Genomic DNA, 14770 nt, shown 5'->3' on the forward strand with positions numbered 1-14770 from the left:
TGGCAGTGATGTCCAATGTCTCCTCCAAGCACCTGAAAGCACCGTCTCCAGTTCCGGTGTACCTGTCAGTGTTAGAACAGGAGGTTCTAATAAAGCCCCTAATAAAGTGTGCATATTATTCTGTTGCAGCAAGATTATCAGGCTTATCAATGACAGCTTTTTGCTACAGTGTGCCTCACTAACTCAATGAGAATTTTTAAACACAATGTTCTGTTTTTTTTGGAGACTTTCTGATGTTTTTCCATTGGATCTCCATCTTTTTGAATAGGTTGAACGAAATGTTCTTCCACAGCCTGTGGGACTGGTTTTATTTTGTTTCTAAGACCTTACTCCCACCATTGTGCTCGGTAAAGCAGGACTAAAATGTTTCTTGCCAAAATACGTGATTTAATGGAACAAAAACATGCTGTTCAATAGAGGTTTGACCGTTAATCAAGAGGAAAAGCGTAATCATTCCCTAAAAATCTAAATGGATTAAAAAAAAGCTCAGTGGATGCATGCGTTAGGACACACTCTACAATAGCCTCTGTTTTCTTTTGATATATTTGGACAAAAATACAGTTTTGATATCAGTTTTAACATTACCAAGAGATTCAAGTAGATTTTCTGTAAAACTGAATGAGAAATGCCATTTCTAGTTTGGAATAAATGAAGACAGCCCTACATTTATTTGAAATTACATATAGGCGTGTCACATCAAGAGGAACACGATTAGGACCACGCCACAGAGAATAAGGATACACTAATAGAGTCAGATCCTTGATTACAAAGAATTTGAAGCGAAGCTCTGCTTGTTGGCATGTGAATAAAAAAGACTCCTTGACAAAGCCTAAAACGACCTCTGTGGTTGTTTTATGCAGACTCTGCAAAAAAAGCTTCTTTACTCCCTCAGATCTTGTGTGAGAAATCTATGCAAAGATAAAAACAAGTAGAAATGTTCGCCTAATTGGGCTACTGTTTACGATAAGTTTTTCTAGATGGACTTTAATATAAAATGCTATACTTTTGAGTTGGTGAAGTAGTTTTGAAAGCTCTATTCTTACTTCAGCACAAAGTGCAGTCAATCTTGGTTAATAAGCATGAAGACAGAAGTTGCTGCTCCACTCAAGAAGCAGTTAGAGATATTTATTTATTTTCATATTTTGGACTGAAAATACAAGGAATAGAAGAAAAACAGAAATATATCTGATCACAATGATGGTATGGTAATCAACAGAGCTGCAAGTTATACATTAAAACGCAATCGTCACCACAGTACCAATGTTCCCTATTTCAAATGAATGTCAGGCATGTAGATTCTGCATGCCAGTAATATATCTGGCCCCTTGGATGAGCATCCACTGCCCCCAGTGTCCACATGTGACATAAGTTTGTGATGCCGAAAACGGCTGGGCTGGGACACAGGGATGAAGGAAAAGTTAGAAAAAGAGACTGGGCTGAGTCTTAATCAGTATTGTCATCACAATATTCAGCAATTATTTGTTTTCTTAAAATAGTGAAGCCCAGTAGACAAAAAAAGTTAAAGAGAAAATAAAATAGAAATGGAAAGAGTCTCAAAATCCAGGCTAAATAAATTACACACAGTCTGAACGATCCCCGTATGAATGGCGTTGATAAAAATTAAGTGTTCAGAATGTATTCAAAAGTGAACACAACAGTCCAAACAGCAGATTATCTTTCGTTGTATCATTCATTCAGATGTTTCCGTGGTCTTGAGTTATTCTTTTTTTACCTGTACTTTCTTTAAAAAGACATGACTTGTCAAATGCAATTATCTGGATTCATAGTTGGATGACTAACTCTGTAATGAGGGTCATTTATTGGTGCGGCTGCTCCTGTACATTCCTATTTATTTCTATTCAGGTTCACTTTTCATAATGAGCGCTGTGCGTAAACCTTGAAGTGCTATTGAAACTGCTTGACCCCATAAGGAGGGCAAGTCCTCACTATGTGTACAGATCTGATCGCAGGTTGACGCCCAAGCATTACGTCTGTATGACGCAAATCATGCCAATACTTTTTCAAGCGCCTGTTTGATCCGGCCTCCATTATAAATCAGGGACATTTCCACAGTTCGCGCTAAAAAAAAAAAATCCTAACCGGAGGTTTTCACGAGTGTTACTGTGATACTTGATACAGGCAGGGCTCTGAACGTTTTTGGGCAAACAGAGAGTCGAGTGAAAGCTGCCGCTCCTTTTTAAAGGACATTAGACCTTCAGCTCATCTAAATTCACAAATCTTTCTAATTCTTTCACAAAGAAAAATGCAGAGTCACTGAGGAAAAACATCTTCTGTCATGAGATGTGTGTTTCTTCAGTCTGGCCTCACAGACATGTTTACTCATTGACCTTTGTAATGGTCTCTGGACAAAGCGGCCAACAGTTTTGAGTGATTAACGGTGGCAGAAAAGGTTCCAGCAAATGACTCTGTTGTAACATTTCTTTTGGGAAATAATGCGTTTTGCAACTGGAAGTTCTTCTTTTTTATTTTTACAGATGTGTTTTTCGGGACGTTGTCATTGGCGACACTCTCAGGGACACGACCTTAATGTGATTGTCACCACAAAGTTGAAGGGGAAGTCAAGATAAATGTTGTATAGTATCTCACAAAAGTGAGTGCCCACCTCACAATTTAAAAATTTGTTTTTTATATCTTTTCATGGGACCAACTCTGAATGTATAACACCTTGATAGAAAGGAAATTGGTCAGTGTACAGCTTGTACAACAGGTTAAATCTGCCTTTCCCTCAAAATAACTCCACACAACCATTTATGTCTAAACAGTTGGCAACAAAGGTGCCAATATTTTTTGTGGCCACCATTATTTTCCAGCTCTGCCTTTACTCTCTTTAGCCTGGAGTTCACTAGAGCCTCACGGGTTGCCACTGGAGTCCTCTTCCAGTCCTCTGTGAAGACTTGACAGAGCTGCTGGATGTTGGAAACCTTGTGCTACACCTTCTGCTTGGAGATAGCCAGTATGTCACTGTACATGTCAAGTTTTGTTGTGATTTTGATTTTTTTCCCCTCAGTAATGCTCCACTTGAAAGAGCCCAGTCGGCAAGGAACAACTCAGAACAAGGATATCCCCTTTCTTGTTTATTATTGAAATTTGTTTTCTTGATTTGATCGGTGAAGGGGTCATTCAGTCATTCAGGTTGAAAACCATGAACACAAGAGTAACAGGAGATATTGCGCTATTTCAAGTTTAAACCATTAAAATGTAAAAAATAAAAATCCATAAAGTACTAATTTATTATTGATTACAACTAACTTTGAGTGCAACCAAACTAGCAATGCCTTAGCATTAAGTCAGCATAAGTGCCAACATACCTTTAAGTTTTAGCATTAATCTCACATAAACAAATATATCTTGTTTAACATTTAACTTAAGAAGTAAATAATATATGCAAATAGTGGAGTGTCTAACAAAAGCACAAACACAAGTCCTAACAATTGGACTGGTTTCAGTCACTAACTTAAACAATAAGCTGCATTGTCAGGCTTGACATAACCTTCAGACTTTAAACTAGGCAACCAAATTAAGTGAAAATAATTAACGGAAAGCCACTAACATTAGAATAAACAAAGTCAGATGCCAACTGAGACAAACATTTAAATGTGCACATTTGGAGCACATAGTTAAGCACAAGTTTATCCTTTCCACCTTCCACAACAACAGGTGAGTAATTCAAGAAAGTCAAATCTCCTACCAGTTGCGTTTGACGGTGAACTGAGGGATTTTAGTTTTCCTGGTTTGGCTTGTTTCTTTAAACTTTTGCTCTCAACAAACTTTCCTCCTTTGCCCTCCACAGCATGTATTGAACTGATGTTCAAGGCCGTCTAACAGGAAGTTCCTCCTCTTGACAGGAAGTCGGTTGGGGTGCTTTTCTGGTCATGTTGCAAAAAATGCAAATGATTGATTGCCTCCTGCAGGTCTACCTGAAGATTTGTTTTGTTTATGGAAGTGAATGAAATAAGTTTTGATGTTCTCGGCGTGCTTTTTGTCAGTTGGCGTGACAGTACATGTTGGCATTCATGGTTCCCTTGATGAACTGTAGCTCCTCACAGCCGGCAACACCGTTCCAGCCCCAAACCACAACAGTCCCACCACCATACCCAACTGTAGATAAGGCATTTTTGTCTTTGTACTCCTCACCTGGGTGCTGCCACACACGTTTCACGCTATCTGAACCAAATTACTTTACCTTGGTCTCGTCAGACCACAGGACCTGGTTCCAGTACTCCATGCAGACCAATTTGATGCAGTGTGCGGCATGTGGTCTGAACACTGACACGCTGACCCAACCAGCCCTTCAACCTCTGCAGCAATGCTGGCAGCACACATGTGCCTGTTTTCAAAAGACAACCTCTGGATATGGAGCTGAACATGAGCGCTCATCCTCCTTGGTCGACCATGGTGAGGCCTGTTCTGAGTGGAACCAGTCCTGCTAAACCGTTATATGGTCTTGGCCATATATTTCAGGGTGTTTGGCAATCTACTCATAGCCAAGGCCATCTTTATGTGGAGCAACTTTTCTTTTTTTTCAGATCCTTTTGAGTTTTTTTGGCATGATGAGCCATGTTGAACTTCCAGTGAGTATGAAAGAGTGTGAGAGTGATGATACCAAATTTTACACATTTGTTCCCCATTCACACCTGAGAACGTTTAACACTAACGAGTCACATGACACCGGGGAGGGAAAATGGCTGATTGGGCTCAGTTTGGACATGTTTACTAAGGGCTGTAGTCACCTGTTGCCATCAGATTAGACGTTAATGGTTGACCAAATATACAATATACACTGACTATTTTACATTGTGTCAAAATGTCATATCTTCAGTGTTGCTCATTGAGGTGACTGCATGACAAGCTGTATTTTGCTGCCCTCTGGTGGTCTTTTGGTCACAGCCATAAATCCTGTACAAAATCCCATACCTTTACTGGGGAAACATTTACAATAACTCATGATTTCAGAGCAGAACGTATCAGAATGCATCGACATAAGCTCTTCATTCAGGCAATAAATTAAGCAAACCAGGCCGCAGAGTTCAGCACAGCACACCGAGTCAAACAATCCTTTCCTCCCTTTTCAGTAAAATCACTGCTTCTTGACCTGAGTGGTTATCAAGTTGTTCCATGACGACAGCTCTTAAACCAAAATGTACTTTAACTTCCACCTTTCTTGCTATTTTGTGATTTTTTTTTTTTCCTGCACTTTATCTTTGTCTGACAGAATCTTGATAGAAATTTATCAGACAACATGCGTTTTCACACAAGTTATCGCTTACTTTGGATTCAGTGCCTCATCACGCTGATCTGATATGGATCATTACGTCTATGATTCAAGCTGATCTGTTTCCTAGTTCTTGTGCCTCAAAACAATGAAATCAAGATACTAAATATACTAAATATTTGATAGAAGGTAAATACATAGATGACTTCCACAGAATAAAACACATAGGGCCTTGTAAATATATTGATAACTCCTAACATTGTTCAGATTTTGTCACATTATGACAGCAAATGTCCTTGATCTACGACGGAGAACTTAAGAGTTGGCTGGAAGAAAAACAATACAAAGTTTGGTCCTTATTTAACAGATAAATATCTGAAACATGTAGCAACCATTTGTATTCAGGCTACTTGAGTCAATACTTTGTCAATAGGTTGTAGAACCACCTTTCGCTGCTTCTGGGGCATGTCTAGCACCTTTTCATGTCCATAGACTGAAGTTTGTCCCTATTCTTTTGTGCAAAACAGCTTAGACCTGGTCAGAATGCATACGACTCTGTGTGAACAGCAAGGCCATCCTAATATACGAGTATGCTTTGATTTAAACCATTCCACTGCAGCACTTACTGTTTGTTTAGTGTTGCCGTTGTGCCATAAGGTGACCCTCCAACTCAGTCTCATGTCGTTTTCAACCACTAACAGGCTTTTTGTTTCCAGGATTTAGCTCCATCAATGATCCCCTCATCATGATACTGTCTCCAGTGTGTTTTACCATGGGGATAATGTTTTCAGAAGTCTGTGAAATGTTAATTTTTTGCAACCCATGTTGCACTTAGGCCAAATGGTCCTTAAGGCTAGTTTTCAACATTTATTTTTCTTGACCTCTCTTTCATTAAGTTCAGATTTGTAGAGTGGGTAACGTTGTCCTGTCAACAGATTATTACACCCAAGCTGTGGAGCTCAGCAACGCGTTCCCACCATCTTTGTGCTGCCTTGATTCTGCACTTATCCAGACTGGCTTTTAACTTGTTTTATGCTCTATGATGTTGCCCGGATGCATTTTTTTTAAATCTTTTCTTTTATGTTTTTAGTTTTGTGTGTTGTTACTTACTATTAACTGTATTGTATTTACACATGATGGAAAAATGCACGTAGGCACATTAATGCAATGTATGCCACTCTGATTTGTCTGCTGAGATGACCGAACACCTGGTGAGGTAACAGAGCTAACAAACAGTCGAAGTCGAAAGAAAACTTGTTGCAGCGTGTGGTGAAAAACACACTGACAGAAGCCTTTGAGAAAGCGTTGTCACCACTTATTACATGTATCTCTGAAAATGGAGCTTTGCTGAAGTCGGTCCAAGATAAGGAAAACATGCTGGCGGCTAGGGTAGATATGCTAACGGGTAAAGTTGACAACCTGCAGGGCTCTGTTAGCCAAATCAAACGAGATGCTAACAACTGAATTACCAACTGTGGCAACAGAGAGGGGCCTGTATGGGGTGAGAGCCCTCTTCCGACAGAAGTGAATCACCAACTTTCTGATTTATCCTGCTAAGATGAGAGTCAAAGTGGCCAGCAAGCAAAAGACCTTTGATACTGTTAAAGGGGCCGATTGCCGGGGGAGAGCCACCGGTTGTTGACTGTATGGAAGCCTGAAGATAACCAAGAAAATTGAAGTAACTTACACTTGTAGTTTGTCCACCTTACCCAAATGCTAGATCATTTTGGCCTGTTAATTGTTTGATTTTTCTGCTTGTTATATACATTTTGGGCTTTACATTATAGGTTGCATTGCTTTGTTCTTCATAGACAAGGTCTGGTATTTTATAATGTTCAGAAATGGACAAAGATTCCCTATAGATAGATCTTGCTTCGTGGATTTCACAGACATAAGGATTTGAAGGATGGGAGCTACACAACAACCAACACAACAGACACTGTACAGTAGGTGAACTCGTAACCAATGACAGACAATGATTTCACTGTGGGTGTTTTCTTTTCTTTCTATCAGGGTTATGTTTGTTTGGCTATTTTTGTATGCGCCTCTTTAACCTAACAATCTATGGCCAATTTAACAGAATTATCCTGTTATGTTAATTGGCTAAATTCTTCCTTGATAGCATTCTTGGGTACTCTGCACAGGCAGATGGTGGGCGTAGCTCTACTACAGACCCATCTCTGGCCAGTGGATGTGAACAGAATACAGAATTTTACAAGCCCATTGTTGCTTAGGAAGTTAGGCATTTTATGACTTTACACGGGAGGGAAAGTGACATTTATATCTATTTATGGCCCAACTACTTATAAAGTAAGCTTCTCCCAACTGTTGACTAAAGAAATGCTTGGGTTGAGTAACTTTGTACTAATTTTTGGAGCTGATATGAAAATTTTCTTGAATCAAAACATGGACAGGTCTCGTTCCTCTATATCCATAACTAACGTGCTGTCATCTGAGCCCTTAGACAACTTCACTAAAAATTTAAACTCATATGATATTTTGTGTGTTTTGAACAAATTGCTGAGAATTTACCTTTCATATAGAGCACAGTATAGTCAACTTTCTTCATGCAAATTGTAAGCCAAACAGGAGGAGAATTATTGTCAAACTTTAACAGGACAAATTTAGTGCCTAAACTGGAGGGAGTCTTAAATACTAATGTTGGCAGTGTTTATAAATAATGATATGTTCGTATGGGCGGACGTTAAGGGATTCTTGAGAAACAACAACTTCATTTGTTTTATTTGTTATTACAAAAAAATAACAGATGATGTAAACTATAAAAAATTAGAATTAGAGTGCTAAATATTAGAGAACGAATTAAATGTCAGGTACTCCCAATGAAAAGAACTTGAACTGAACCTTAAACATTCTGCATTAAAAGGTTTACCTTAGTAGCCACTACAATTTTATATGCATGTAACTAAACACAAATAGCACTATTTGATATTTTCATGAAGACACATCTCGCTCTAACAAGTGCAGACTAACACACGTTTTCTGCTTAGTTTGAAACAATCCTTTCAATATGTTTTATGTATGCCAAAAGCCTTGGTTGATTATTCTAATGAAGATGTGTATCCTGACCTCTAGTGGTGAGGAGAGTTAAACACACGTTAACGATTAACTATGACAAAGATTCACTGAAGGCCCTGTGCTTTCTGTACATTTTTAATACAGATTAATGCGTTCATACTCATAACAAGACAGGCCCCAAAACTTCGTCTTCATCTGTATTTCCAACAGGACGCTCTCCCTCTGAGACCGATGTCCAGTACAAGACCCTGAAACAGCCAATTACAAATATGCAATAAAAAAAAAAACAACCTAAGGCATGCGTGCTCACAGGACGGGTGTCTGACGTTGCTAATGTCTTATGTTGTGCAGATTGTAGCTTTGTTTTCACCCCAGGGAGAGGAACAGCAGCAGCAGTGAAGTGGTTAAACAGGTGGTGAGAAGAAACAGGAGGAGGCGGAGGAAGGAGCGAGGAGCTGCGCCAGGCGCGGCGAGTAACTGCCCTCCTGGGAGCAGAGACAGGTCAAATATCTCCTGCAGCTCTGTGTGGCCTGCCACAAGCTGGGGGGTCACTTAAAGACACAGAGAGAAGAAAAACACACAGGAAAACATTGATGGCACTGTCAGTGTAGCAGAAGAAGCTTAGATTTCTAAAACCATACATGCTGTTGAAGCAAGAGTATCCATACTGCTTAAACATTTTCACATTATGTCACATTACAATTAGAAAGATAAGTGTATTTTTTATTGGGATTTTATGCGGCAGACCAACAAGTAGAACATAAAAGTAAAGGGGAAGATAAATTACACATGGTTTTGAAATTCTTTGAAACAAACATCTAAAAAGCAGGTCTACATTGTTTTAATCAGCACCCTTGTTTCTGACAGCCCAAAATAAAATCCAGACCAGCTTGCTTTTTAGAAGCCACCTAATGAGTAAACAGCGTCCACATGGGTGGTGGGAGAGTTCGTTAACAGATTAATTTTTAGTATGGTAAAACACAAACCTGACCTTTGGGAAGAGTGACAAGAAGAGAGCTGTTGTTGTCAGAAAGCCACAGGAAGTCGTTTATCACGTTCAAGCCACGTCGGGGAACCCAGCAAACATGTGGGACCGAAAATGAAATATCTGGGCTTACAGGGAAGACACTGAGGATGTTGGAAAGGTCGCACTGTGCACCACCCTAAATGCCCATCCACGCTGTAAAATGTAGGGTCAGCATCACGCTGTGGGGAGGATTTTCCTCAGCAGGGAAAGAAAAGCTTGTCAGAGCTAAATGAAGAAACACTTTAACCGTGGCAGCTGGGATGGAGGTTCATCTTTCGCCAGCACAACGACATAAAACATCCACTCAGAGCCGCAACGGATGGTTTAAATCAAATCGCATCCATGTGTTACAATGGACCCAAATCTGGTTCAGAATCTTGAGCAATAACTTTAATTATTAGTTCCCAGTCGCTCCTCATCCAATCTGACTAGGATTGAGTTTGTTTTAGTCCCCATTTGTGCAAAGCTGGTAGAGGGATACACCAAAGGGCATTATCTGTAAAACAAAACTGCAAACCACGTTTTTATTTATTTCCAGTTACCTATTATGCTTTGCTTTGTGTTGGTCTGTCACATAGACATCATATACGTAGACGCCCCGTCGTCGGGTGAGAGGCGTGCCAACAGAGCGGCCATCTTAGGTCATATATATATATATATATATATATATATATATATATATATATATATATATATATATATATATAATGTGTGTATAATTTGTGTGTTTATTATATTAATATGTAACTGCTAAAGATATAACTGCGTGTATACATATCTCATCCAGTTTGACTTCAGTTTAAATAGTTTTGGTTCTGAATAAATATGAGTAATCTAACTGAAAGGTCACCAGCATTAGGAACATATGATAAAAATGAGATCTGAGCTGCCTCCTGTTCATTCTGATAGCAGCTGTCTGATCTGTGGTCTGACCCAAGATGGCCGCCCCGTAGGCACGTCGGCCCAGCGGCCGGCAGCGTCCAATGGGGCGTCTACGTACATAATGTCTATGGGTCTGTCACTAAAATGGCAATACGATACTTTGATGTTTACTTTTGCGAGGAGCAGTATGCATTCAGCCAATCGAAGAGTTTGGATTTCTTTTTTAAAAGTTGCAAAAACATTTAAAATGTTTTAAATATTCATGTCTTGAATAGCAGTAATGAAAAATGTCCCATATGTATGCAAATACTTTGTAAAAGTGTTGAGTCTGCCCCTATTTCATTAAATTTTGAGTCTGAGTAGCCTGGTTCTCTTATGATCCTTGAAAGTGCTCCTAATGTTTCTGTGTTCAGGCTCTCTGAAGGTCTATTAAAGATTTAATTTAAACATTGTCAAATTCGTTCCAGTACCTGAATACTTTCAGCTGACTATTTGTTTTAGCTTGTTTATCTATCTCTGATAGATGAAACACACAGACACAAAAAAATGCTTGCGAACTTAATGCATGTTTCACCAACACACAAGTTAGTAAAGAACCAATTTTTAATTGGATAGTTAGGTACTTTGTTACGGGGAGATGGCTGCATAGACATAACATGTTCAGATTTCTTTAGTTGATTCTTAAGTAAAACAGTTTGCAAGAAAGAAAGTGATATTTTAGCACGAAGGAGGTGATTACCAAAGTGCATTTAGCTAAAAATATGAACATCAAAGATGATCAAATGAAAGATGATACCGCTTCCCGAAGTCCAAAGGAGATCTTTTAAACATCGTCAGAAAACCTGAAAAATGACCGATCAGGACCACTTTGAAAGACTGTAAGGGATTTTTAGAAAATGAACGAAAACATCTGAAAGCTTCTGTATGTAACATTCAGATTTTTTCACTCCTTTTTCTGATTATACAAGATACAAAATAAAGGAATGAACTCCTCTTTAATTTACCTAACTTTCCCCTCAAACAGTCACATATGCCATGTTCAATATAACAAGCCTCAGTTTCTGTGCCCTTGAAAATGTGGTGCATCTGGTTACCTGTGATGTAGAAGTAGAGCCTGACAATGGAGCGACTGCCTGAGTACATCTCGCACTGATAAGTGCCCTGATGCTGCAAGCGGGTTGATGGAATGGAGTAGAGCCTGTCCACTCCTGCTGTCACCTCCTTAAACTGGTCCATTTCCTGCGTTTTCACCTGTGAAGGAAGATACGGTTGCCTCCCCGTTTATCGACAGCAGTTGCTTTAGCTAACAAGATGCAACAGTGGATTTTGCTCGGACTAAAGCAAAATGCGGAAAGAGCTTCAGTTAAGAGTTTTGTAACATTTGTAGGTTGAGGTCAATAATCTAGACATCATTAAGATAATTTGGGGAACAAAAGCACATTTTCCACTTGTGATGTTAAGCTACATAAGCTTTTAGGTTCTGATTCATACGAAAGACATAAAAGTGAAATTAGTCCTTCTAGCGGAGGCTAAGCTTTGAAACAATGGGACTCAGGCCACAAGTACGCAAAAATCGCCCTAATCTTTAGCTTCCCCCAAGGATTTTCAATCATATTCAGGTCAGGGTTCTGGCCACGTTGCTCCCAAAATTATATTTACTGTGAATGCAGTAGGCATTCACAGTTCTTGAGATCCTGTTTCTCTTTATTCTTTATTATTATTATTACTGTGAATGCAGTAGGCATTCACAGTTCTTGAGATCCTGTTTCTCTTTATTCTTTATTATTATTCCTGTTTATTCTTCCAAATGCGTTTTTACTGTTTAAACTTTGCTTCGCTTCTCCTCCTACAATTTTTCTCCGATTTCAACCATTCAACTTTTAAACTATTCAGCTTCTTCTGGAATGGATGGCTATGTCTTTTTGTACTTTTAACTCTTCAACTTTTTAAAATATTCAGCTTTTTCTGCAAATTTTCAGCTTTTTTTCTCCCATAGGAAATGAATGTAATTCACTAAAATTCCGCTCATTTCAGCTGCTTTTTGACACCTTACTGCTTCAGCCTACTTTCAGCTAGAAACGCCATTCAACTTTTAAAATGTAGTGATATCTTTCAGCTATTATGGTCTATTTCAGCTTTTTCATATCTTTTACCATTTTCATATAGTACCTCCTTAAAATAATTTTGGCTTTTCAAGAAATTCAGCAAATAACATGCGTTGCTATGGTCGTCAAGGAGGCAGTTATAGAGTGCGCACTCTAGAAATTCAACAAATTCTTCTTCTCCGAACAACTTCTTCTCACTCGCTCAATTTTCAACCTATCCACATAAATTATACATCAAAACGTAGGAATTTTTGTCTGCATTCAGGAAATGTAACCCTCATTGGTGTAGCATTTATAGATTTTTCGCAAATCACCTCAGAGCGACACAAACCCGAAACCTCCCCCATTCATTTCCTATGGAGCGGTTTTGAAAAATGACATCTGAAAATCCAAAACATCACACGTTTTCGCATCGTCGCTACTCCTAAACCGTTTGATGTACAGGCATGAGACTTTCACATATGAATGTCCCAACCCTTCTGGCACTCACAAAAAAGGAATTTTGTGGATAACTGTTACGGTTTTTCCGCAGGAACAATTTGTTCGGGAGTAGCGAATGTGCAAAATCCTGAAAATGCTTTAGAGCTGCATTGTTCCACATGATCCACCTTTTTACATCGTCGCTGTGCCTACACAGATTTTTGTACAAACATAAAAATGAGCAACATAGTCCTCAAAAGCCTGCTGATACTCACAGTGAAAGAATTAATTTGATATCTCTTAAACTTTTTCAGCTACAGCGATTTGTTCGGGACCGTTTTTAGAGGATTTTGGAAATTTCTTAAAAATGTCCTTTAGATCATAATTTTTTACGCCTTTATTAAAATATTTCCCGCAAAAACCGATAGCAAGTCTTCTTCCCCTATCCGTTAAGAAAGAAACGCAGAAAAGATTACGTCTCTACCATTTACGGATCAAGAGATATGGAGCGTTGTGCGAGGCAAAGTTCTCCATTATAACCCAATGGGACATATTGTGAGCAAAGTCTCTGCACTTTGGTAGACTGGCCACTGCAGGTGTGTCAGTGAGTTACCATGACGACGGAACTCTGAGGGCCAGAGTGAGAGGATCAATTGAGATACAATGGCAACTTTCGACGCTCACCGCAGTTGCTGTGATTAATGTAGGAATCTGAAATTCGCACAGTCACTTCCTCTTGACATTTTAAAATTTTCAAGTGACTTTCAGCTATGTGTCAGTTTTCTGTCCCATTTGGGATTTCACATGCTTTCCTATTGGGCCTTTGCTTCCAACAGGACCTGGCATGATGCCCAGACACGACCCAATTGGCCAATACAGCACCACCCACCTGTGGGAAATGGCGCTACTGACCATTTTGGTCAAATATTGAGTTCTGGGCCCAGATGTGGTGAGGCTGAGATACTAAAGGAGGCCAATCTGACCCATGAACTTTGGTGACGTTTGGCGACATTAAGTATTGGCACCCCTATTTGAGGCTTTTCCCAGTACAGGATTTGGACCAAACTGACAGAGTACAATCACCCGGTGATCCTGAGCACAACCATGTTAGCGGCTAATGGTTAGCATGTTGCTAATTGGAAGTAGCTCTAGGAAGCTCGGACAAACTTCTGCTTTACAGACTCTGTACCTCCTTTATACAGAATGCTCCACAATAACTTTGGGCCTCGTCACGTAAAGCATCTCCAAGTTAGGAGGTGTTAAACATCCAATGCTTTTCAATGGGGGCGAAACCCCTTATACTCCCTAGATATGCAGGCCCACATATGGCAACAGTATATTCAAGTTTGAAATTCTACTTATGCTTTGTTAAACGATTCAGTGTTTAGAATGAGTTAGGAAATGTTTGGTGCCTTTCCCTCGGTTTTTTCTTCTTCTAATCATTCAGCTATTGTTCTTTGATGTTCAAATTCTTCAACTCTTTCAAATTCTTCAACTTTTTCAACTTCTTCAACTTTTTCAACTTTTTCAACTTCTTCAACTTTTTCAACTTTTTCAACTTCTTCAATGCTTTTCAGCTATTTTTTCTCTTCTTCAAAGATCTTCTGCATCTTTTGCTTAATCATTCAGCTATCTGCATTCACAGTGCATTTTCGCAGGAAATGCAAATTTTTCTAGTTACTGTGAATGCAGTAGGCATTCACAGTTCTTGAGATCCTGTTTCTCTTTATTCTTTATTACTGTGAATGCAGTAGGCATTCACAGTTCTTGAGATCCTGTTTCTCTTTATTCTTTATTACTGTGAATGCAGTAGGCATTCACAGTTCTTGAGATCCTGTTTCTCTTTATTCTTTATTATTATTATTCCTGTTTATTCTTCCAAATGCGTTTTTACTGTTTAAACTTTGCTTCGCTTCTCCTCCTACAATTTTTCTCCGATTTCAACCATTCAACTTTTAAACTATTCAGCTTCTTCTGGAATGGATGGCTATGTCTTTTTGTACTTTTAACTCTTCAACTTTTTAAAATATTCAGCTTTTTCTGCAAATTTTCAGCTTTTTTTCTCCC

At 39.0% G+C, this 14770-nt stretch overlaps 1 protein-coding gene across 1 annotated transcript; it reads right to left on the bottom strand.

The window, feature by feature from the left end:
- Nucleotides 1–8429: 8429 nt before the first annotated feature.
- LOC118557792 (sperm acrosome membrane-associated protein 6-like) lies at nucleotides 8430–11579 on the bottom strand. The gene is made up of 3 exons (XM_036128138.1): nucleotides 11273–11579; nucleotides 8640–8820; nucleotides 8430–8517 (listed from the first exon to the last, which is right to left on the bottom strand). Exons 1-3 carry the CDS (start codon nucleotides 11412–11414, stop codon nucleotides 8430–8432), a joined length of 411 nt encoding a protein of 136 aa, XP_035984031.1. The 5' UTR covers nucleotides 11415–11579.
- Nucleotides 11580–14770: the final 3191 nt, after the last annotated feature.

This window comes from Fundulus heteroclitus, chromosome 3, assembly GCF_011125445.2.
Source record: "Fundulus heteroclitus isolate FHET01 chromosome 3, MU-UCD_Fhet_4.1, whole genome shotgun sequence".
Lineage (NCBI taxonomy): Eukaryota > Metazoa > Chordata > Actinopteri > Cyprinodontiformes > Fundulidae > Fundulus > Fundulus heteroclitus.